This window comes from Mus musculus, chromosome 2 (assembly GCF_000001635.26).
Source record: "Mus musculus strain C57BL/6J chromosome 2, GRCm38.p6 C57BL/6J".
Classification (NCBI taxonomy): Eukaryota; Metazoa; Chordata; class Mammalia; order Rodentia; family Muridae; genus Mus; species Mus musculus.
The window spans coordinates 40,978,607-41,005,270 of record NC_000068.7 but is presented as its reverse complement, the minus strand read 5'-3'; the positions used below and the strand labels follow the sequence as shown (position 1 = coordinate 41,005,270).

The following is a 26,664-nucleotide window of genomic DNA, read 5'->3' as shown; positions in this document are numbered from 1 at the left end:
CAAGTCGGGTGTCTATTTGGCTTTGATGGTAGTGTCAGTCTGGTGTGTTTGGTGATGTTTGAAATGTATAGATCTGTAGCAGCATCAGAAGACTCACCACCATCAAATCCATGTGGTCCTTCTGGCTAGTGATTTTCACAATGTTTTAAAATTTTATGTTCTATATACTTATTAAAATTAATTATTAGACACAAAATGAAATACCATCACTTTCCTATACCAAAGGGCAATAAGGTATTTGTGGTTTTCATATCTGAATGAGTAAGTATTCAATAACTTTTTGATACCTATTTCTCCACACTGTATACACATTCAAATACACATATCACCTTGAATATAAGTTGTTATATGTCATAATATATTACTTATAGGAATCACATTTGTATTTTCAGTTCACAGAATTTATGGAGAAATGGTTGACAAAATGGGGTATTTATACTCATCTTGAATACTGTTTCTGTCAGAAGGATTTTTAAAATGAAATTTGATTTATTGTCCCCTTTCTTCCATCAGATGTGGGCTCTGTTGAGGGCCTCGCCTATCACAGAGCCTGGGATACTCTGTACTGGACCAGCTCCAGCACGTCGTCCATCACCAGGCACACAGTAGACCAGACTCGGCCCGGAGCGATTGACAGGGAAGCAGTCATCACCATGTCAGAGGATGATCACCCTCATGTGCTAGCTTTAGATGAATGCCAAAAGTAAGAGGCTATATTATTATAACTGCGTTATAGTAAAGAGAATGGATTACTGTTTGCACTTTGAAGAGAACTAGCTTTAAAGATAAAGATTTTTTGAAAAGTACTTTCTATAAATCTTTCTTCCTCCTCCTCCCCCTCCCCTCTCCCTCCTCCTCCTCCTCCCTCTACCCCCCTCCCTCCTCCTCCTCCTCTCCCTCTCCCTCCCCCTCCCCTCTCCCTCTCCCTCCTCCTCCTCCTCCTCCTCCTCCTCCTCCTCCTCCTCCTCCTCCTCCTCCTCCTCCTCCTCCTTCTTCTTCTTCTTCTTCTTCTTCTTCTTCAGCATTGTGTGGATAATTAACATATGTATTACTTAAATGTTGGGTATTATCTTTGGAATAGGTTTGATAAGAACGAGTTTAAATGATAAAAGTGAAAATGCAGAAAGTTATATGGTTCATAGAGTGCATTGCTTTATTAATTTACAAAGAATGTATTACTTATACCTAAATTAATTTTTTCCATATTAACCAATAATTTCTATAACTTTGGATCAAAATGCAATCCAAAAGCAATTGAAAGTAAACCAACAAACAACAATGAAATAATTCCTGTGTATACCTGTCTTTTTACCTGTATCCACTATCTGGTACACTGTCCAGAAATTTAGATTAGTGTCTGTAAGAAATTTCCAACAGGAGAATGTGCAAAAATAATTCTGAGGAAAAAAATGTAGAAGGAAATGGTAGAAGTGAGTGATAGCATAAAGGACATCACTACAAGAAAACTGAAGCACAAAGCAGTTGGGTAGAAATCCATCTCTCAAATCTCACTCTCTTATAAAGTGATGAAGATGTGAAAGAGAAAACTTGAAACTAATACCTAATCTCTCAATCTTTTGCCATTTTTAATTATAATATAATTAGGCCACTTTATTTTTCCTTTTTCCTTTCCTCATTCTACCTTTTCCTATGACTCCTTCCTCCAACCCCTTTTATGACCCCTGGTATCAAACTGATAGACGCTTTTCTTTATTATTTATATCACTTCCTGTCTTTTTCCTCTGTGTGTGTCTCTCTGTCTCTCTCTGTGTCTGCATGTCTCTGGCTCTCTGTTGCTCTCTCTCTCTCTCTCTCTCTCTCTCTCTCTCTGTGTGTGTGTGTGTGTGTGTGTGTGTGTGTGTTTGTGTGTGTTTTCAGATTCAGAACTGACCTCTTCGTATGGGATAACAACTAGGGAGTTGATCCCTGGGAGAAGCTAATCTCCCTCTTTTTGCAAACATTCATTGCTCGTATTTTTTCAAAGAGGTTTTTCTCTTCCATGGCAACATGTCTCCATATTATTGACACGGTTTTGTTTAGGCAGCCATTTCTAAGATGCAATCACACATCCTTAGACTTTCTGGGACACTGGCTCTTACAATGTTTCTGATCCTTCCCCTGTCTGTGATGTTCTCTGAGTTACAGATGCAGGAGCTATGCTTCAAATGTATTTCCTGGGGCTCAGGTCTTCACAATCTGTTGTCCCTGCATGTGTTCAGTAACAGCCTTCATTTTCTATAGAGGGGAGCTTCTATTATGAGAAGTTATTTCATTTCTATCTATGTGTCTATTATATCTCATCTATCTATCTCTCTGTCAGCATAGGATAACATAAGTTTGTTAAGTAATTATTCCAATCTATCAAAGAGATAATAGTTAATACTCTTTTAAGACCTATGACCTATTAGTCTTATAAAGTTAACTAGGTTTCTAAAACCAGAAGTAATTTTCCACATGTTGATGGGCCTTTAGTCCAATTACACAGTTGTTGGCTGCCACTGACATGTGAAGGCCACTATTGCACCTTTAGGGCTATCTTATTTGCTGGGCATTATTGTGGCTTATGATTTCACAGATGAGTGGGACTGCTAATTTCTTACCTCCCTTGGCAGCATGCACTATAATTTCTGCCACTATAGAAGCTAGACCACAATAAAGATGCATTGAGGTTAGATTCTGATTTCTATGCCATAAATATGTAATTGCTTCACTAATAGAAATATTCCTTCAAATTTTGAGACATGCACAAGAGTGATACCAAGAACTTAAATACTTTTGTGAGTCATTTGGATGTTCCTGGCCAACTGTCAGCCACTGGAAATAAAATTTCTCATGACTGGTACTGGGGTTTTATTAGTCCAGAGTTTTTGTCAGAGTATATATATATATATATATATATATATATATATATATATATATATATATATATATATTCCCCAGTTCTTTATTTACTATTTCTAATAACCTGTATCACTCTCTTTACCAGAACCCCCATTCTTCTATGTTCCCTTTATATTTTTCTGGTTTCTGCCATTTCCTTGGCGCTGTATACTCACATCTTAAGATTCAAAGCTAGAATCCATAAAAGAGAGAGAACCTCCGAGGTTTGTCTTCATATGTCTGGGTTATATTTTCAATATAATATGCTCTAAGAGGTACTTATTTGCATGCAAATTTCATTTCAGTTGCTGTAGCTAAATAATATAAATATTCCATCATGTCTATTTACCACTCTTCAATTATCCATTCATCCATCTACTGAATGATATTAAGGTTGCTTCCATTCCTTAGCTGTAGTGAACAGTGTGACAATGAAGTAGGGTGAGCAATTATCTGTGGAGTAAGAATTTAAATCCTTTGGGTTTATACCATGAAGTGGTCTAGCTGGTTTACATGGTTTATTTATTCTTAGTGTCTTGAAGATTTCCAGAAGGTCTGTACCAGTTCACAATACTGCAAAAGTAAAGGAGGATTTCTGGTTCTCCCCCACTTCATCGGCAATTGCTCTTAGTTATTTTATGAGCCATTCTGACATGAGTGACATGAAATTGCTGAGTTGCTTGAATTTGCATTTGCATAATTGCTCGTCAGTTTTTAAGCCTCGACTCATTTTTCATTTTATCACTAATTTCTTCGACTTTCCAGGTTTTGAGTGAAGTGTAGAATTTGGATATTAGTACCTAAAAAACTTCTCCCCTGTTCAGAGGATTTCTTCCATCAGATGATTATTTCCTTAGCAGTAGAAAAGATTTTCCGTTTGAAGAGGTTCCACTTGACAAGTCTTACCAAATGGAACACTGTATTTTCAGGGAGTCCTTACCTGCATCTTGTAGGGCATTGCCTATGCTTTTTTTTTTTTCTAATAGCATTTTTAGTATTTCAGGACTCAAATTGTTATGTCTGATTGGGGATAATTTTGTGTAGGATGGTGAATATGAATATAGTGTCACTTTTATATGTACCTATCCAATTTTTCCAGTATCTTGTTGATAATGCTGCCTTTTCTCTAATATATTTTGTCCTCTTTGTCAAATATGAGATGAGTGTAATTTTCTATTCTCAGGACTGTTTTTCTGTTTTATTCACTTGACCTAGATGACAGTATTATTCCAGTAAAATTTTGTTTTTATTACTGTATTTCTGTAATACATCTTGAAGTCTAGAGTGGTAATCCTATGAGTATTATTTTTGTTGTTGTTCAGGATTTCTTTCACTATATGCCATCTTTTCTGTTTCCATATGAACTTTAGGACTTGTCTTTCTCTATTGCTATAAAAAGCATTGTAGGGATTTGATTAGAATTGCATTGAATGTGTAAATTGACTGGTTGGAAAGGTCATTTTCACAATATCAATTCTTCTAATCCACCAATACATGGGCCTTTGATGTCTGTCTGTCTTTCAGTGTCTTTCTTAATCTCTGTCTTAAGTGGTTTAACATTTACCTTGAAGAGATATTTTACTTCATTGTTTACATTTATTCCAACGTAATTTGTTGTCTTTGATGTTATTGAAAATGAGAATACACCCATGATCTCTTTGTCAGTATGTTTGTTGGTGGTGTATAGAAAGGCCACTGGTGTTTGCAAATTAATTCTGTACCCTACATCTTTGCTGAAATGATTTTTTTCTAGAAGTTTCCTGATGAACTTTTGCAAATCTCTTGAGTATAATACCATATTATCTACCAATAAGAATACTTTATTTTTTTCTTTCTTTTCCATTTGTATCTCATTAATTTCCACCCAGTCGTCCTTGAGCAAAATTCAAATGTCTTTTCTCAAGCAGCTGAAAAAAATGAAGCATGGAGCTGTTAACTACTTACCTCCATTCTTGGAAGGAAAGGGCTAGAAGCCTTGCGATCATAGAACTGTTTGTCAAAGTTATTTGCAACTGAGGTTAGACTTAATTCCCTAATTGAACATCATGTCATGATAAGCACAGTAATATTTGTTTATAGTAAGAGTGAAAAAAAATGGGTCAAAGGAATGAATAAACTAATTAAAATAATCACAGGTAGATGACTCCTGCTACTACTTATAATAATTATCAATTGATGACTGCTTCATCTTAGAATAAAATAGGCCAAAAATACTTTTAAATTGTATCTAGAAACTGCATGCTTGAATTATACACACCATAGAGTTTCAGCTGAAAACTAATTCATAATTAAATTTTTAAATATTAAAAGGCATTTTAATCATCATCTGCATATCTATCTTGAATTTCTCCAAATTGAATTGTTCATTCTCCACTTTTTTGTCTATGAGTTAAGACAAGAAAATAAAGGAAAAGTAGTTCCAAACTTTGAAAAGGAAGAACCTAGGAAAATATTGTAGGGGAATGGTGAATTTAAAATTATATATTACGTGTCTAAATAAAAACGATTTAATTAATCAACCTTTCATCCTAAAAAGTAATTTATTGCTAGGAGTATTGGTAATTTTATTTTTTGTTGCTTTTGCTCACTCACAGAACACAACACTTCTAAATTTCTTAGAACTGAGAAAAAGTAAATGTTATATTTTAACAAACACTAGAGATATGTGTGAGTTTTTTTTTTTTTTACATTAACAAATAGAAGTATTTGCTTTGATTTCAATATGGTACAGAAATTTATTTTAAACTTCTCAGGAAATTTCTTAGTAATGTTGATGGTCAAAAACCTAGATTGGCTTTAGTTTTTATATTGAAATGTATGGATATAAGTGTAAAATATCATTTTAGTAGATTTCCTGACTCCTATAAGCTAAGCATGATTTCTTTTTTTACAAATATTTAGAGGGTTCAGATTTCTAGCTTGCCTACACCTTTTCATTTGCCTTTCTGCTCTGCATTTCCTTTTCTTTTTGGCAGGGTGGTAGTGCAGTGAAGTTTATTGATGGCATTCAAGAGAGTAGGTAGGGCTCCCTAGGCCTCTCCTGTTATTATTGGGGTCTGATATGAAAATTGTAAAGAAGATGCTCACTGTTGGGGGCTAAGTTGGGACAGTGACTCCTCAACAACTTAGGGCCTCTCTCTTGCTCTTAGTGTCCTTGCTTGGGTGGCTGGTCCAGGGCGTCTTACTCCTTGGAGGCCATGAGGCTCACCACCCTGTTGCTGCAGCCTTATTCGTTATCATACCCGGAAATGAGCTTGACAACATTGTCATTGAGAGCAATGCCAGCCCTAGCATCAAAGGTGGAGGAGTGGGAGTTAGTTACTATTGAAATTGGAGGAGACAACCTCGTCCTCATTATAGCTCAAGATGCCCTTTTTAGGAGCCCTCTGGTGCCTGCCTTACCACCTTCTTGATGTCATAATAGTTGGCAGGTTTCTCCCAGTGTCATGTCAGATCCACAGCGGATACATTCCGGGTAGAAATACGGAAGGCCATGCCATTGAGCTTTTCGTTCAGCTCTGGGATGACCTTACCCCTATGTAGCAACCTATATCAGACAGTGCAGAAGAAAATCCTATATGCTTGCAAAAAGATATTCAATGAAGATAAGGCTTAGAGGCTCTGAACCCTTCTGCTGAGCTCTAAAGACTTCCTCTCAGTACACTTGTACAGACATTAGTCTAACATCTGTATATAACAGATAATGTAGTTAATTGTTTGAAAGTCCCCAGAAATACTCCTAAATTATATACATATAATTAAAATGTCATTGTGTGAGTAAAATATAAAAACTATAGAAATATGGGAATTTGATCATTTTATTTCTCTGAAAATGTAAGATTACTGTTTTGTTCTTGCTTAGTTACATAATTAATTATTCTTCACTATGCATCAGATTGCCTCTACATAATTAAAGTGGTATCTTAAGGCACATACAAGGCAATTATATTTGCTTGACTCTTTTGGGGATTTTTAAGAGAAACCAGAAAAAAAATTATTCACTCTCTTTATCATTTAGACATCCATATGGTCATAGACTAAGAATATTAAACTTCACATTCTTGTATCTCAACAAGTGTTCTTATTCTTAATAATATTTTTCCAATTGTTCTTATGATTTTCCCTTTAATCAGTTTAATGTTTTGGACAAATTGGAATGAACAGCATCCCAGCATCATGAGAGCCACCTTGACTGGGAAAAACGCACATGTGGTGGTCAGCACAGACATTCTTACTCCAAATGGACTCACCATTGACCACCGTGCTGAAAAGCTGTATTTCTCAGATGGCAGCTTAGGAAAAATTGAAAGATGTGAATACGATGGATCACAACGACATGTAAGTTAATTGTGTGTTTCTTAATTAAAGCTTTATATAATAATTTTCAAAATATGCACTTTAAACTTTTCTAACATAAACCTATCAAGAAATTAAAAAAAAATCTTATTTAATTGAATAATCTATTCAACACACAAACAGTCTGTGGATATATTGAAAAACTTTATTAAGTACACTTGTTATCCTAAAGACGACCTTTAATAACTTACACTCTGGGAAACATAATGAATGTATTCCCAGTTTTAAATTGAACTGAATGTGAGTGGCATAAAGGAAACTAAGAAAAGAGTCATTATGTGGATCTAAGTCACTTCCAAAGTTCTGAAAACACGTAAATTGGATTGTGTTCCCAGACAATCCTATCATACCCATTGAAGTTTTTGTATCTTTTCTCATATTGCCACATGAAGTGTTGGTAGAATAAAATTATGCTGTCCCCTGAATAAGCCTCAGAGCCGTTACATAATCTTGACATCCCAATATGTTCTTTATCTCTTCTAGAAATGTTAGCATTGACAATTGTAAAAGTTTAGCATACGAAGAGCTTTTCCTAATTGGTTATACCACTGGGGCAGAGTTGTACCAATCAACACCCCAGGATCAGTCAGTAGTACAGACTCCCCATTCCTCAGCCTTCTGATGCCTTGTAGAAGATTTGAGATGGGAGGAAAATACCTTGTTAAAGGCCATATCATAAATGTTGGAAACTTTTCATCATAAATGATCTATAGCTCCTTACAGTGCTGAGGCAGGCAGAACATGGATGAAATTAGAACAGGCCCAGTTCATGTAAAGCTTTATTTTCAGAAAAAGGCAAACCAACTGGTCATAATTTAACTCTGAATTTATATGAGCAAACATGATCAAGGGGTGGTTTTAGTGGGTTTCTTGTTTTGTTTTGTTTTTGTTTCTTGGAATACCGTCTAGCTATGAATTCAGCTAGCAATGAAGTTGTGGGTTTAAATAATACTGCAACCTTAAGCTTTATAGTGGATATGTGCACCATCCCTTACTGTGAAGCAAGGTATGGATTCATGTGAAGATGAGTGGTATGCTCTTGTTGAATTCCTTGAAGAAGGAAGCAATGCACTGATTTACATTTTGGTAACTCGTATTCTCCAGTGGTGGCTTAAATTTCCTTGATAGATGAGAGTTAACTGCTTAATTAACATTGAAATAATGGGCTCAGCCTTGATTAGGTTCAGTCTGTGTTAAAATCAGTAACCTTGATCAGAGAATCATACACCTAAATTCTTCATCTACCTCTTAAACTTAATGGTCATGAGGCTTAGGCAAACTGCTTAGTTTTTATAGACTGAAGTTTTGACTTGCAAATATGTAACCTATTTCAAGTATTGTGAGGATAATGTAGAATACAATAGAAATTATGGATGGAAATATTAGTTAATACTATGGAAAACATAACTAGGTAAGTGAATATACTTAGAGTGATTCTAATTTCTGTTATGTCCTAATACAGAAAATTCTTTTGTAGCTACTCAGAAAACCTTTTACTCATCCCAATTTATTTTTGTGTCTATTGGTTTTATTCTCCCATTGTTCCTCATGATATTACTGTGGGTGGCCTAGAGAGAGTTTTGTCATTTTAAACACACACACAGTTGTGATTGTAAGTTTGCTTTCCTTGTTTAAACCATGATTATTTCTGGCTAGGTCATAATATTGGAGGAAAAATTTTAGAATCAAGGTATTCTTTTGTCTTAAGAGTTGTATACTTGGGAACATTTAAATTGGCTATCATTAATAAAAATAAACACATTGTGGGGCACATCATATACCTGTGCTCATAGGCAATGATTGATGTATGGTGTATTAAACATAGACCTTTACTTCGTTGGAAGGATATCCAAAAACCCTCTGTTCCAGTTATCTTAAATGTAAATATAACATTGTTAATGATAGTCATATCCTTAGAATAGCAGACTATTTTCTTCCTATGACCCAATTTTGTATTCTTAAACAACATTTCCCCAAGTGTTACCTTCTCCAGCCTCTGTACTTTGTCTTGCTAAAAGATCAGCTTGTTTACATTCCCCAAAGGAGAGTGATGTGTGAGATTTTTCTTTCAATTCCTGTCTTATTTCACTTAAAATAATACTTTCCCAATATATTTTCATTACTCTCTGTGTTAGAATTTTTGTGGCCAAATAGCATTTTAGAGTGATATATAATTACCACATTTTCGTTAGCTGTTTACCAGTTGACACACTTAGGTACATAGGTTGATTCCCACCCTTGGCTATGTGAAAATACTACCCATAGAGGGCACATACCATGCTGACAGAAGAATTTTATTCCCAGTGAATATAGTAGTGGGACTTCTAGATCATTTGTTGCTTTATTTTCATCTAATTTTAAAAGCTCTATATTATTTCCCACAGAGACTATACTAGTGTGCATCTCCATACTGTAGAAGCATCTTCACATATTGATACGGACACCAGCAAACACACACACACACACACACACACACACACACACACACACACACACACACACACACACACATTCAGTTACTCATACTGTCCTTTTGATAATAGGTGACTTGGAATAATATGGTAACTCATTGTCATTTTGACTTATATTTTTTAGATCATTAACTATGTGGCATGTTTCTTTATATACCTCTTAGGTAATTTTTTTCTGCTCAGAAGCATCTGTTCAGGTCTTTTCCAATTTTTAATTGGAACAAATATTAACTATGTTGTTAGTATTCTTATAAATTCTGAATATGAACTCTGTTAGAATTAGAGTTTACAAATAACCCTAACTTTCTGTAGGTCAAATATTTATTCTGCAAAGCTGGTTCCTGATACCAACACACCTCCCTTTTTCTTATCATAAAGAGAAGGAAAAAAGGGTGAAGGGGAAAGGGAATAGGGGTGTCGTGTATCTTAACTGCTTCCTGCTGTCTAGGGGTGTTGTCAACTTTGGGGTGTAGCTGACTTTCACCATCCAGTTCACTTGGTAAATGATTGCATCAAGCATCTCTGTGGATAGCAGCTCCTCTGTGGACAGAGGCTGGTAATTCTGTAATAGTAACTTATTAGTAGTTTGATTAGAAATTGTTTTTATTTGTTGTTGAAGGAATGTAGAAAGAAGATTAATGAGGCAGGGAGTAAATAATAAGGCCAGGAAAATGACTAGGAAAGGTGATAGGAAAGGGAGTATCCACTTCCATATAGGATTTTCAAAAATCCCAGAATTGGAGGTCTCACATTCCCTGAAATTCTTTATGTCTGACAGTAGCTCCTGGATTTTATTTCTTACTATCCCAGATTGGTTGACATTACATAGAAATAGCATTCTTTTTGTAGGAACAGGCAAAGACCACCTTCTTCAGCTGTCAGGATATCTAGTACTACAGCTACCAAAAAAATCTCTTTCTGGATTAAAAGCATGGTTTCAGATATTTTTTGAAAACCGCTGTCAAACTCGGAAGTGACCTTATATATTGGGTTGTAGAAGTCTTTATCCCTGCAATTACAGTACCAGTACCTATGACTTTTCCTGCAGTGACCAAGAGTGGCATGACCTGAACTGCACTCTTATGTTAGGCAGCTATCACATCTACAACTGGGATTGGCAGGGGCTCTTTTCCTTGAATTACTCCTAGTTCAGGAAAAAGGAGTACCAATATGAAAGCTCCTGACTAGCGGGTGGGTAGGCGATGATATATCTGAGTGCCACAAAGAATTGATGTGTTTTAGACTGCAGAGTATTGTGGCAGAGATGAGCTATCAAGAGTTGTGGTTCTATTGCAGTCTAGGGAGCTTAGCATTCCTACAGAACATGTCCTGGAGGTCTTAAAACTGTTTGCCATGCCAAAAAGAGGTACGGAGTCATGGCAACATCAGAATAAGGGCAGCTGTCAAAAGGTGAGGTAAGGTTACTGGGCAGTATCACTGGAGAGCCTTTAAGTGGGGATTGTGACTTAGTTCCAAGGGGTATGCATAGCCAGCAATCTTTAAAGCAGCCAGGTCAGGTGACATTAAGGATTTGGTAAGCTGAAGTCATGGTCTGAAGCAAAAGGCAAAATGACAAGGTAGTGCCATTTATGAGGGGGAAAGTCAAAGAGGTAAGGACCTCAGAGGAGTGTTTGATTACCTCTCCTACTTTTATGATATCTAGAGGTTGGGAAATTGAGACAGATTTTCTCTGGATACAAAGGGTACTTACTGGAGAATAGGCTTGATTTTTACGGTAGAGTTTACCAACAGCTCCTGTCTTCCACCTGAGATTCCATGGGTCTTGTATGTAGAAAAAGGATGTCTTGTGTTGTTGATAGAAGAAGTGATTGGTCCATAATCCTAGCATATGTATCTGACAAGAAAAACATAGGCAGCCCCATATTCATCTAGCCATTTTTTACAATCATCTTTTGTCTGGTCAAGAGAAGGCAAGTAAAGGGATCATAATATTTAGATGGGACAACATATACAGGGATGACAGCAATTTTGATCCGTTCCTTGGGTCTGACTATGGAGCAGTTTCCTGACCCTATTTGAAAAGACTGTTTGTTATCTGTGGGGGTTTCTTGAACCTCGAATCTCCAGATGTGAGGGCTACCCTGAATGGAAAGGAACAGCAGGGGGAGAATGAGAAGCCCATTTCTAATCCAGTGAGATCATGCACAGCTCCTGGAGTGGAGTTTCATTTTCTGAGATTGGGGACAAGGTAGGAGGCTCTGTGACAGCCTAGTGAGAAAGAGAATCTGAGGCCACAGCTTTGGTTTTTGCAGGTTTGGAAACAGGTCTGCAGTAGAAAGGACGTGGTTCATAAGCTGGGTTGAGGGTTATAGCATCATCTGGTGGAGCTTTCATGGCTAAGAGAAATTGAGTTGGGGAACAAGAACACAGGGAGGGGTTGGAGCTAAGATAGGCAAATGCTTGGGCATAGGGAATCTCTTTCCATTTACCAGACTGCAGGCAGTATGTATGAAGATCCCATAAAATAATTGGGTCTAGTATGCCATTAAGTGGCTATTTGAAGCCATTATCTAATGGGTACTGAACCAGTCCTTATTTCACAGATAAACTAGTTTTGATGCTCTCAAGTTGGATGTTAACATCAGAGATGCGATTTTCCAGGAGACAACCCAATAGGGAGCCTGGAGGTATGTTCAAAGACAACACCTATTGGGGAGTTATTGGATTACTCGTACTGGAGTCCCAAGAATAATTCAATAACAAAATTCTGGCCAGTCTAAATGTCTCAGTTGTCATCTAAACCCTCTAGAGGCTATACACAGTGAATGCAGGACTCACCAGAAAGCATCTTACCTAGGCCTAGGGTTTCCTGAATTGCGGTAAAAGCCCGGAGAGGGGAGGTGCAATAAATGCCAACCCCTTAGCCCAAAAAGGCTGGCAAACCCTGGGAAGTCAGGGTCCTTCCCACCTACTGGAGGAAAAAAACTTACCAATATGCTGATGAGAATTTTAGTGGTTTGGTAGCAGGAAATGTGAAACTGTATGGTTGGTATGGGCCCGTCCAACTAAGTAACACACATGGCAGAAGCTAGCTCTATGTGGTGGACAGTGGCAGCAGCAACTCATGTGGTACAAGTACATATGTCCCGCAGTGGCAGCAGGAGCTCACGTGGTGAATTCCCGCAGCATCTGGGTGGTTGCAGCTGTGGTGCTGTGCAACACTGCATTGTGGCCAGTGGGTTGGGGCAGCACCACACTGTGTGCCCCACTGCCAGTTGGTTGCAATAGTGGCTGAGGTCACATTGGTGGCTGAGGGAACGGTGGTCCATATGTATTTCCCATACTTCAGCACCAATGTTCTGTTGGAAGCACAGCTTGTTTCTGGAGAGGCCACACCACGCCAATGCAGATCCATGAGAGAAATTTATTGGGGGTGGAGATGGGGGCCAAAAGGACACAACAGAGAAAAAGGGAGAAAAGAGAGAAGAATAGAGAGCGAAGCTAAAGAGGGTCTGCCTTTTATTTAGGCTCTGATGTAACTGCTCGTAGGTAAAGGTAAGCCAAATGGACACTTGGAATATATGGTGATTGCCCTTGGCAACAGATGTGCGGGTCCCTGTCACCTATGAGTGATGTCACGGTCATCACTGGGTTCAGAAGCGATCTGCGAAGCAGGTTTCTGGTACCAAAAGGGCTCATTTCATTTGATGTCTAGTTTTGCCAGCACTATTTGCTGAAGTGCCATTATTTCCCCAACATGTGTTCTTGACACTTTTCTTAAACTTCTGCTACTTTGGTTGTAGAATTTCTTTGCTGCACCTGGCACTATTCTGGACTGATTTACATAGAATTAGCATCATTCCTGAAGGAAGAGACAGGGGATCTCTTCCTAGCTAGTGATGAGATCCAGAGTTCTGCAGTTTTAAAGAATGGTACCTGCATGCAGATCTACTGGGTTTTAGAGGTTGTAAAGAAGGTAGCTATTTCACCAATAAATACCTGCAAGAACTTCAGTTGGCTGAATGCATACTTAGGACTGCAAGGGGGGAAGTAAATGGAGAAACAGCAAGGAAATAAAAGAAACAAACAAAAATCAGCAATAAAAGTTTGCTTACTGTAAAGGTGTTCAATCCCTCTATAATGAATTAATTGGCTAGGAAGCAGACATAAGTTCATGTTCCTAAAGAATAATTCTCCTGAGTTTTTGAGACAATGGGAATATTAGAGGGTTAGGAGATCTGAGAAAATCCATGGGGTAACATTCCAATTTTCCTGAGAAATAACCTTATTTTCGATGATTGAGTAGTCTTTAGAGAATGTAGCCTAAGTATAAGGCTTTGGAAGTATGAGAATACATAAGATTCACTGAATCCCTACTGCTAAACCTTGAGGTACCCTTGAGTCCTCAGACAATTAGGATAAATCAAGTCATGTGTTTTAAATAGAGTACAACTCTAACAGGTACCAGAGGAAAAGAAAGGACAGAACAGTGCCTTTAGGTGAGTACGACAGTATTTATCTGGTGGATTTTTGTTGTTGCTTTGTTTTGTTTATTCTATTTTAGTTTTGGTGATTTCTTCTTCCTTCCTTCCTTCCTTCCTTTCTTCCTTCCTTCCTTCCTCCCTCCCTCCCTCCCTCCCTCCCTCCCTCCCTTCCTTCCTTCCTTCCTTCCTTCCTTCTTTCATTTCTCTCTCTCTCTCTCTCTCTCTCTCTCTCTCTCTCTCTCTTCATTCTCTCTCTTCATTTTATATCCTGATCACAACCCACAGCCCCACTTTGTCCTCTCCTTCTAGCCCTACACTCAAACTCCCTTTACCCATTTCCCCCTTCACTCTCTGAGGAGAATGGGAGGCTCCCCATGTATACAAACTTACCCTGGTCTTCAAGCTGCACCAAGTGTAAGGGCATCTGCTCCTACTGAGTCCTGGCAAGGCAGTCAAAATTAGGTAAATAAATCCAAAAGCAGGCAACCAAGTCAAAGACGTCCTCTACTGCGCTGTTAGGAAAAACTGCCATTGGTGTCGGGGGCAACCCTGTGGATCTTTTTCTTGTTCTGGTTCTTCTTGATGCAGGGAAAGAACATCAGAGTGGGTAAGACTTAGTCTTATGAGAAACTGAGAATTTTAGGGTTTCTGTATAATGATAAAATGTTTTTTCTATCCAATTACTTTTTTTATTATTTATTTACATTTCAGATGTTATCACCCTTCCCATTTTCCCCTCCGAAAACCCTCTATCCCATACCTCCTCTGTCTGCTTCTTTGAGGGTGCTCCCCCACCCACCCACCTACTCCTCCTCACCAATCTAGCATTCCCCTATGTTGAGGCATGGAGCCTCCACAGAACCAAGGGCCTTCCCCTCCCATTGATGCTATTCTCAATTCTAAGTCACTTTGCCTCAGAAGCTGATTTGCCTTCTGAGTTCTTCCTGTTTAGCACCTGATCCTACAACAGCAGGAGATTAAGTAAAGTAGCCTTGTTCTATCTCTGCAGGAATTGCTAAGCTCTAACTTTCAGTCTTGTTGAAACCATAGAAAAGGATAGAGACACTTTGAAAAGTGACATTAGCCTTTATTTCTAAGTTGAAAAAAGTTTCCTATGAAAGCTTTCTAGAGAAAGGGGCTTGTAAGAAAAGGAGGGTAAGTGGGAATCTTAGAAAGAAGCAGATAAACTGGGTGTAAGAAAAGCAGGATAAGGAGTGCTAAGACGAGGGAGATAAGGAGAATAATGCTAAGAAAAGCTGGGCAAGGAGAATTCTAAGAAAATGGGGATAAGGAGGGAGGGGGAGAGAGAGAGAACCTTCTCTTTGTCATCAGCACTTATACATCTTTCACAATACATGATCTCACATGGTAAAACCCACAAATTTACACATAGATTCAAATCATAAGTCAAATAAGTAGTTTACAACAGAGAATGTTTACATGCATGCCAATTAGGAGGAATTATCTGGCTAAACATTTATCACCTGTCATAGCTCCACAGGTTCATGGAGAATTAAAAACCATAATTAAGTTATTAATAATATATATAATATATATATTATATATATAATAAGTTATATATATATATAAACTCAATCAATATTTTATCTTCTGTCCTAGTACCTATAACAAATCATTAGTTCCCCTTTTTTGACCTTTGGTCAATGGTTTTACAACCTTTTGGAATGTGCCCTGAGTAGTAGAATGCCTGCTTATTATCTCAGAAGGAATTAACTAGTGACACTAAAGACCGGCAGAGTTTATATCGCAGTTTAGATTATCAGAAAGAATTGGATATCAGTGTTATTAAAAGAGCTTAATAATTACTATAAATTTAGGAATTATTGGATTATCGTAAAGGATTAAAAAATCATCTATTTTTCTATATAGCATCACTACAAGATAAGCATATTAATAGCAGGAATCTTTCCTAAAATGAATTTCTCCTGGGACATTCCTATCAGAGGAAATCCATCCCATCGTGGATTTTAATCCAAGGCAGACCATTTGAGAAAGATCATCTGCTAGTTATTAGCTTGTTGGCTCCTGACAGCTAACTACATGAAGACCAAGTTTCACATCTGCTACATACATGTAGGGTGCCTAGGTGCTGCTCATGGATTTTCTTTGGTTGGTAGTTCAGACACTCTGAGTCCTCATGGGCCCAGGTCTTCCTGTGGTATCTATGATCCCTCTGGTTTCCTCAATCCTTCACCACTCTCTTCCACAGGACTCTATGAGCTGGGGCTGGGGGGGAGGGGGGTAAGAGTTTTCTGAGAAAGAAAAAGAGGGGACTTTTCCATTTGTCACCTGGTCTTATATTGGCTGTATACAAGGATGTGTAGGGAAACAAATCTAATAATGAGTAGAGGTAAAAGTAGGGGAGTGATGCTGCAAAGAAAGGCAGAGAGGTTTCCAAAGAAGTTGGCATAGGCTATGGCATTGAAGAATTGTGATATGAAATAAATAAATAGATAAAAGGCCTGTAACCTGAAGATACTCTAGGTGAAGTGTACTCTGTAAACCTTGTTAGATACATTCAATAAAGTGGTTATTATTGGGATGTGTCATGCAATGTATCTGACAATTTGAAGAAAAGCAGTGTCCTATAGGTCTGAATTTCAGGACAAGTTATGGACAGTGCATGAGTAGAAAATGAGGAGGCATCAGAAGGTTGGTAATGGCAGAAAGAACCGGGGAGCATTAAGGTTTAAAAGCATGTCTTCTAAAGTGTATAGAGGGACCAAACTGCCAGAGATTATTGGGTTCGTTTAGAAATGCAATCCAAGAAAATAGAAGGGTTAGTGTCATATAAGAAAGAAGTAATTGAGTTTTATCAATGATATCCCTATATCAGTACAGGGTAAAAAGTGGAGAAAATTGGAAACACAGAGTACCCAAAGGCATGATATTTTAGCAATGGTTGGTAGTTGTGAGAGGCACAGAGAAACTGGTCCAAAGGATTTACATGTGAAGTGTGGACACTTGTTTAGTTCAGAGATACTTGACAGGTCAGAGTAGTTCCAGGTGGCCTTAGTTTTATCTGGAAGTTTGCACTTGTGCCAATAGAAGTATACGGTAGTAAAGTCAACCAGAAGGGTTTTAGAGTTGAGGTCTGCAGCCTTTGAGCTTCCAGCAACGTAGCCAGCTAGAGATGTTTTCTACTTTTCTATAGCTGTGAGTACTTGAATGATGTCCATATTTATTTTGTTTGTAAGGTTAAGGAAGATCATAAAGGTAATTAAAGTTGTCTAGGTGGATACACAGACTGCAAGATGTGGTTGAGGTATAGGGATGTCCTTGGTAATGAAAGAAACAAAAATTATTTTTAATTAAATAAAAAAAAAAACGTCTAGCTAAGAATCCAAGTATGGGATCTAGATATCAAATAAACTTACTAATCCCCCAAAATAAGCTAGTTTAATTTTGGGGTTTGCTTCATTTTGTTTTTATGGGAGAAAATGATGTTTCTTTGATTAAAACATTGAATCTTTGAGGTATTCTTTAGAAAAATACAGTTGTACCCTGACCAAGGTAAGTTAAATTAAGTAGAGGCTATCTGATTCTTAGAGAAAGACATCTGATATCCATGGTCAACTCTACAATCAAGTAGGGTAGAGATATGTTGTAGGGGCATGTCAGAAGAGATCATATAGAGAAAGAAGCCATCTCTGGGTGAGCAATAATTCTGTGGAGAGTTCTTGAGATATAATATATCATAAACATGGACATGGCCAAGGAAATGAGGACCTTCATGAAATCCTTAGAGAAGTATTGTCCAGATTAGCAGTGTGATCACATGAGTAACAGTCTCTGTCCAGATAAATGACAAAAGAAAATGTGTAAAAGATAAATGACAAGAAAGGTCAAAGGATATAGAAAGAAAAGTGTATGAGAACTGTGAGAATATGAGGCAGAAGGGCAAATCTGAAATGGAAGTTTTTAAGTGGACAGACCAGCAGGTGGATATGATATGATAGCTCAATTACTAAGACACAAATCATGGATTAAGTGGTAGAATACCTAGCTTTTCGACAACCAAAATTAATGTAGAGAGAGTAGATCATAAAATGTGTGCTTTGAGAAGTCAGATAATGATATTCTCTAGTTACTCAAATTACAGAGGGTGAGTAGACATTGATTTTGACACACAAAGGCTGAGGGATTGCATACATTACTTAGTATAAGAGTATATTATGTAATAACATTTGGGAGGATGTATATAAGACACAAGAATAAACAGATGGTAGGAGAATGGTAAGAGACCCCAGAAAGGAATGAATTTAGATTTAAAAATAGGAGAAATTGGTTTGCTGCTTTAGGACTTTGTGAATAAAGATAACTAATAGATACACATAACTTTTCTAGAATGGCATGTCCTACAAGGAGGGTTAGATAACTAAGTATAACCAGGAAGTAATGAGGAAAGGAGGAAAGAATACAGAAACATATTGAACAGCTATAGGTTAGCCTGCTTAGTTTTAATTGTGTAAGTTCTGCTCCATATTGAGAGAGAGACAGAAACAGAAACAGAAACAGAGACAGACAGAGACAGAGACAGAGACAGAGAGTTAGGGAGGATCTCATATATACAGCAAATTCTAGTATAATTGAATATTTCCTTCTCATATCTAAGAGGTATAAAATAGGCTGACATCTTTAACCTATATTCTAGTTTGCTTTTAACCTATGTTCTAGTTTGATTTGTTTGTTTGTTTGTTTGTTTGTTTGTTTTCAGGCTGGCCTTAAACTCAGAAATCCACCTGCCTCTGCTTCCTGATCTAGTTTGCTTTTGTTACTGTGATAAACACTATGGTTTTATTTTTGTTGTTGTTAAAGATTTACTTATATTATATATGTGAGTATATTGTTGCTGTCTTCAAAAACACTAGAAGAGGGCAGACCAGATTACAGTTGGTTGTGAGCCAAAATGTGGTTGCTGGGAATTGAGCTGAGGACCTCTGGAAGATCAGTCAGCATTCTTAACCACTGAGCCATCTCTTCAGCCCCCATGGGTTTATTGTAACTTATACTTCCAGGTAGAAATATGGAGATAGTCCAGGAAGGAACTAAAATAGAAGCAGAAGTGGCAAGCATGGAGGTTATCTAGATGTGTAGAGCAACCATGAAGGGAATCTCATTATTGACTTGCTCTGTCTAGCACATGATCTGCCATCTCATATAATCCAGAATCATATGCCCAAGAGGCAAACCACCAGCAGTGAAGACGTGGGCCCTCCTATCAAATAGCAATAAAAACATGCCCCACAAACACACCCATATGGCAATTTGATAAAAGCAATTACTCATGTGAGCTTTTCTTATTCTCATATGTGTCAAGATGTCAACTAAGATTAGCCATTGCACTTTGTGTCCCATCAGACTGATAGTGGAGAGAGCATGGACTTTTGATTCTTCTAGGATTTAGATCAATCCCAGAAAACTCGCCAAGTCTGAGGAGTCTGACATATGGTTGTTGTCAGCACTAGATATTTAACCTGATCCTATTTGCTTTGGTCCATTATTAAAAACCTTGCAGAATGCTTTTGTAATTCCATGTAGAAGCGTGTAAGAGCAGTCCTCTAATTTTCTGAAGATACTTTTTTTCTAATATTTGTGACTGACAGAAATGATGTGAATGTGAATATAATTTCTTCATCACTCTGTGAAGTATATTTCCCCTTGGTTCATGAGAAGTAGAATAATAAACTTGTATTTTTCTTGCTTTTTTTTTCTCAGTAAAGTGTTTGGCTTTGTCAAATTGACCACTTTTAGTACTTTCATAACAACCTTTCCCATTCCTTCCAAAAGCCAAAAATCATACGCCATTTTTTGGAGAACATTTGACTTGCATTTATAATCCTACTAGAACTCAGGGTTTATGTCCTAGTTGGTTTTTTTTCTACTGCTGTGATAAACACTGTCATTAAAAGCAACTTGAAAGGGCTTATTATCTCACAGACTCTGTTCTATAAAGGCAGCAACTTAAAGGCTGAACTGAAGAAGAATCCATAGAAGATTGCTTACCGACTTGATCATCCTACCTTCCTATAGAACACAGGACCACCTCATATCACCCACAGTAGACTAGCTCTTATACCACATCAATCACTAATAAATGCTCCACAGACTTCCTCAAGATCAGTCCAATGAGATAATTTTCTCAATTGGGGTTGCCTCTTTTAGGTTGATGACTCTAGTTTGTATCAAGTTAACAAAAAAGTAATTAGCACAGCTGGAAGCTGTTACAGTACCAATTAGGTTATGATACCTATTCTGCCCTCAAAGAATGTTTGTATGTGCTGAGCTGATACATAGAGATGTTCCTTGTCTATAGAGAGGATGAGGGAGGGTAGCTTGACATAATTAACATGCCAAATAAAGTCAAAGTGCTAGGTAAAGTAGAGACATTCTTTGAGGTAGGTTTCAGATTCCAAATGCTTTTCTGTTTGAGAAAGATTGGCAATAAAAAGAGAGACAGAGGTGTGCAGTGGGTCCCCTAGGATGGACATTTTGCAGAGTGGAAGAATGGAGTAAGGCTAGATGAGAGGAACAGCCAAATTACAATGACTGTGTGATAATGACAGGAAGGATAGGTAAAGGCTTGTCCCAGAAAAATAAGGTGGGTTAAAGACTGGAGTCTGGCCTAAGGAGGGTCTTAAGCTCATATAAGGTATGGTAGAATAGGCAAGAAGAACGGCAGTAGTAGAGGAGAAAAGTTCTTCACTAAGCAGAGGTAGCAGCAGGAGAGCTCATGCAGTTGCTGGGTCTAAGACTGACATAGAAGAAAGAGTGTGGAAACACATCTAGAGATTTATCTGTACAAATGCCAAGGAGTGCAGACACCTGAGAAAAAGAGCTTACATCAGACTTGGAAAACAAATTGTATTCGTTATAGAAATTATCACTATTTATCCAAATGGAGGGGTTTTTCAAAATGACAGGACCCTGGCAACACAATGAGTACTGTTATCGAGATCTAAAGACTTTATGAAATATTCGAAATGTCATAATATATCAATAAGATGTAAAATTGAATATATACAGTTAAAAAACTTATGAGACCTTGCAGAAGAAAAGGAAAGTCAGGAAAGTATCATCTACACTTGGGAAAATCCTTTCGGGAGACATCTGCACTTTCTTTTCCTTGATGAAATATGATAAAAACAATTGTGGTACTGATGCTGTCAGAATTCCAAGTGCTGAGGCATGAGAAAGGAGCTTAAATATTTCAGCCCACTTTTCAATTAGGAGAGACTAAAGTGTACTGGGATTGTTGGAAACTTAGGTGGTATCTCATTGCAAACAATATAGACTAATCTATTTGATAAGATAGTCTTAATGAGAGTATTGAAGGTTTTTGTGCCTGAAATCTGAAACCTTAGGGAATAGGTTTTTATATTCAGAAGTGAGTTTTCTGACAACTTAAATTTCCAAATGTCTTTTTTTTCTGTGTACTATGTGCTTGGAGTGTATTATCTCTTGAATATCCACAAGAATTAAACAGAGAATATATTGTCAAATAGCATTAGTTTTAAAGGCTTTCACATACTCATGGATTTGATGCATCTTTAGGTTATTATAATTTGTAGCTTTGTTCTGACTAAAAACCATGTTATGACTGTATAGAGTTGGCTGAAATGTTTATATATATATACACATATATGTATATATATAGTTATAAGTAACTTATTTTATAATATTAGAACTTCTATTCCTAATCCATATTTGTCAAAACAGAGGCTTAAGAATAATGATGTTTTTCAGTTTTATTAGAAGATTAACAAGTCTCATATTATAATTAATTTATCCTGTGGAACTGAGGATTTATTATTCTATTATTAACTCAGACTCTAGTTCAATTGCATCCATACAGTTTAAATGAGCCTTGTAATAATAAAAATCTCATAATTGTATGAGCCTTTCTATTTTTATCGCAACAGTGAGACAGGTAACAACACTATTCAAGTATTTAGTGAGGATAGTACTCTTAGTGACACATTGCAAAATTCCCCTGATAACAGAATGCTCTTGGATAATCTACTTATTAAGGCAAAAGGAAAAGAGACAATAATTTATTCTCCATCTTGATTTCTGTTCTGTACCTGTCACTGCTGTCATTACAGTTTCTGAAGCAATAACAAAGCCTGACAGAGGCTGAGACAGTGTGATTATAGCCTTCATCTCTGCAGTTACCCTGTACGTGCTAATTATTTCTTGGAAGGTATCTGTTACCTCAGTGATTCAAAACCTTAAAAAGAGAAGTTGATGCTCCTAGAAATTACAATTGCTGATGTTTCTTATGTCTGAGATTCTTTGAGAACCTTTGCTCAAACTTGTCTCATAGAATATTGCTAAGTAGAAACACTACATCCTTAAAATATCTTTGTAATGTTAAAAATGCATCTGTTTACTTTCTGATGTGACAAAAATGCTAATTAAAATGAATTTTGTGGAAGAAAACATCTATTTGGCTCACATGTCTTGATTACAGCCCATCACCAAGGCAAACTCAAGAGGGAAACTGGAGGTAGGAACTGAAGCAGAGACAATGGGGGAACATTGCATATGGTTTGTTCTTCATGGCTTACTTAGTTTGATCTTTATACAATCCAGAACACTTACCCTAGGATATCACTACCCACAGTTGCCTTAGCCCGCTGACATCAATTATTTATCAAGAAAATGTCCCTCCCCCTGAAACTTGTCTACACATCAACCTGAGGGATGCATTGTTTCTATTGAGTTTCCCTTTTCTTAGATAACTCTAATTTATTTTAAGTAGACAAAGGAAACAGATCAAGTAACATTTAAAGGCAGATCTATTAGAATTACACCTGACTTCTCAATGGGAGCTCTAAATCTCAGAAGGTAAAATCCAGAGGGGTTTGAGCAGATATGCTGCAGACTCTTAAGAAACAACAGATGCCCAATAAGACCACCATACACAGCAAAACTTTTCATCACCATAAATAGAGAAAATAATGTATTTCATGATGAATTCAAAATTAAATAATATCTATCTACAAACACAGTCCTACAGAAAGACCTCGAAGGCAAAATCCAAACGAAGGTTATACACACACATGAAAACACAGAAGATAATTACAAATCAGCATAACTAGAAGAAGTGAAACACACACACAGCAGCAGCAGCAGCAGCAGCAGCAGCAGCAGAAGCAGCAATACAACTGCCACAAAATAACAGGAATTAACATTGTTCATTGATTTCTGTCAATACCAATAACCTGGAATTCTCAACGAAAAGACAAGGATTTACAGGATGGATATGATAACAGGACACTTTTGCTGCATATGAGAAACATACCTCAACAGCAAAGATAAACATTACGTCAAGGGTAAAGGTTTGGAAAAAGTTCACTAAAACTTCACTGAAGTAAAAACTTTTTTTCCCATTGATCATAACAAACAGCTTTGCTTCAATAACCCCATATCTGTAAGCACTAGTTGTCTTCTTATGTTTCTAATTCTAATGATTAATGCTAATTTAGCTCCAACAATCTTTAATACATATGTCCAATGTTTTAATAATAAAGTATTTAACAATTCTGTATGTACTCTAAAATTCAATTGTGTATAATGTCTATTTTAGATGGTAATCTAGCCAAATTTGATTTGATAACTAATAATATGAAGAGATATTTAAATTAATTTATCATAAACAAGACATATTTCAATGTAAATGCTCAAACTATAAGAAATTCAAACATGAAAGAATAATCAGATATTGTCATATGTACAGAGAATTGTGAGTGTGAGATACATTGAATGTTAAATACAGGCACACTGCTGCTTCCAGCAGTAGGTTTTCAAAACCCTCAGGGGTCCTCAGAATTTCCAACAGAAAGTAAAGGAAATTTATTTCAGGAGTTATGAAAAGTGTAAATTAAAAAAAGTTTATATTGAATCTTTATAAAGGACTTAGTATGGACATAACTTTGAGTTCAATTCTAGGTTCAGATAGCTAGAAATGTGGTCTTACATTTTTAACCCTTTTTTACATTTTAAATTTCATCTGTATCTTTCAAAATTCACTGTATAAAGGTCATCCAGATGTCTGGTCCTTGACAATTAAATTGCCTAGCGTTGGCTTCTATTTCCATTTGCCTGAGCCAAATAAAGCTATCATCAACATTTCCTGAAACCCATAGAAAGAATGGTACTTCCCTAACAGAGAACCACTAAGATGGTAAATTGATGGCTAGTGATCTTTGTTCTGTTTCTGGAATTTCACAAGCATATGAGATGACAAGCATGGACATCTTCATAGACCATACAAAAGAAATAGAGTGCTTGTTTGTTGAAAGAACATCCATTTTGACTTTAATTTCAACAGGAGAATCAATGGATACAAAACAGAAAACATCAAACAAACAAAAAAACCCTGTGTCTGTTACCTCTTACATAATGGAAACCATAGTTATGCCACAGAAACCCCATGTGATGCTCTTAAAAGGTACTTTGGAGCACTTCTGAGAGTCGGTGCCTTGGGTCTCTGAAGGCCACACTTCAGTGCTGCTTTTTAGTCTGTCCAAACCTCTGCTCTGCCTTGCTTTTCAAGAGCGGTGGGAGCTTCTTTGACTATCTATGATACTTGGTTGAAGGGCTATGATATTTTTAGTTCAAAATCTTACATTAAAATAACTGTAGAATTAAACTAAGAAGAGACCAGCTGTACTCTTTTTTTTTTTTCAGTTTTATCTATGGTAATGTTAGCAGGTTTAATATCCAGCTGCTATCAACTTGATGAGCAGTGTTTATGGGGCTGGCATTACTTGAAAGAAATTAAGTATTCAAAGGCCAGCCAAGCTTCATGAAATATAGCATTTTTTCTTTTTTTTTCTTTTTTTTTTTTTTTTTTTTTTTTTTTTTGTTTTTCCAGTTTCAGCTTTCCAAATTGAGACTTCCTTAGCATCAAGGGCTTCTGTGCAGAGGTAAAGGACATTCACAATGTTGACAATCAGAAAGGTGGACAGTCATTTTGCTCAAGGAAAGGCCCCCTTTGAATGCAGAGCACGTGTTGGTGTCTTTTGGGTTTGGTTTTTGGAATGTCTGACTATGGATCTTGATACGATGGAACCATCTCCAGCAGTTTGTTTGTTTGTTTGTTTTGTTTTGTTTTTCAGAAAGAGTACTTTTTTTTACATACTTTTTGTTATTAAGAATATAGTAAATTCTATTTGTGCTCTTAAAAGTAAGTAAGGCATTGTAAAAGACTCCAGATATTTTGGATTCTATAAATATTTTTGAAAAAAAAAAGATCATTTATAAGTTAGCATTATTCTTTCTTGGATGAGGTCCACTCAGAATTTATAATGGCAGACAGAAGAGAAAAGAAAGTCAAAATATTAGAAAAGGCAGGCAGAGTAATTTTACCAAGGATAGTCTCAGAAAGTACTTCCTTCTGATAACAGATTGGAAAACAATTTTACAAACAGAATGTCCATTTTAGTGTCATCACAGCCTGGGAAACATCATCATTTCACTAGTTCTAGTGCCATTATAGAGACCCTACTGCTTCCCGAATTGGCCAACCTGTTTTTAATCACTGGCAATTACTTTTCTCTATTTTCTCACTTTTGAAATTGCAAGTATTAACAGTCTATTGGAAACAGGGTCTTACTTTCATGGGCTTCTATTGTCATTGATCAAATAATTTAAAAAGGATCCATAAATGTTAGTAGTTGTCATGGTCCTGCTCAGGGGTTTCCGGACTCTTGGCATCTTAATTGAGAAACTAAAGTACACACCGATTACAAAATAGCATGAATTCAAAACAAAGCCATACTATACATCAGGAAGAAATAAAATGTAAAGAGTGACAGTGGACCACATGAGTGACGAACTCAGCGTTCTACTTACTGTTTGCAGTTCCCTTTTAAGGGTTGTAGAATTATTTTGTTGCTTAGAAACATAACAGGATAGGTGTCTTTTGAGTGACATATTCCTTTTCTACTGTACATGTCCCTACCAAAGGTGAAGAAAATTTTAACCACACTAATATACAGCAAGGGAGACATAAATAGAAATTCTCAATAAAAGTTGACTCAGAGGACATAATTTGCCTTACTGCACAAGCATCCAAACTAGTTCAGAGGAGATCAATTCCCAACCTTCTGTACTCAGATATGATCTGAAATAACATTTCAATAAAAACTGTACCCAAAAAGGGAATATTTTAGTATAATAAATTTATTTTTATTTTATTTAATTACATTTCAAATGTTATCCCCTTTTCCAGTTTCCCCTCTGCCAACCCCCTTCTCATCCCCCCTTACCCTGCTTCTATGAGGGCCCTCCCCCACCCACATACCCACACCCTCCCTCCACACCACTCTAGCATTCCTCTCCACTGGGGCATTAAGCCTTCACAGTACCAAGGGCCTCCCCTCCCATTGATGCCAGATAAGACCCCTTCAGCTCCTTCAGTCCTTCCCCTAACTCCTCCACTGGGGTCCCTGTGCTCAGTGCCATGGTTGGCTGCCAGCTTC

The 26,664-nt window shown here is 37.0% G+C and overlaps 1 protein-coding gene across 10 annotated transcripts in view; it reads left to right on the top strand.

Moving 5' to 3' along the window:
* Lrp1b (low density lipoprotein-related protein 1B) overlaps positions 1-26,664 on the top strand; it is a 2,058,309-nt gene that overhangs the window by 1,648,328 nt on the left and 383,317 nt on the right. For 9 of the 10 annotated variants that reach the window (XR_374143.4, XR_374144.4, XM_006498463.4 and 6 more), the window contains exons 42-43: positions 514-703; positions 7,014-7,218. Coding sequence is in view for 8 of the 10 variants with exons in the window: in XM_006498463.4 (XP_006498526.1) it covers positions 514-703; positions 7,014-7,218 (395 nt within the window). In the remaining 2 variants the exon portion in view is untranslated. Of the gene's footprint in view, positions 1-513; positions 704-7,013; positions 7,219-23,187; positions 24,936-26,664 lie in introns of those variants that run through there. The other variant, XM_011239217.3, reaches the window with a different exon arrangement.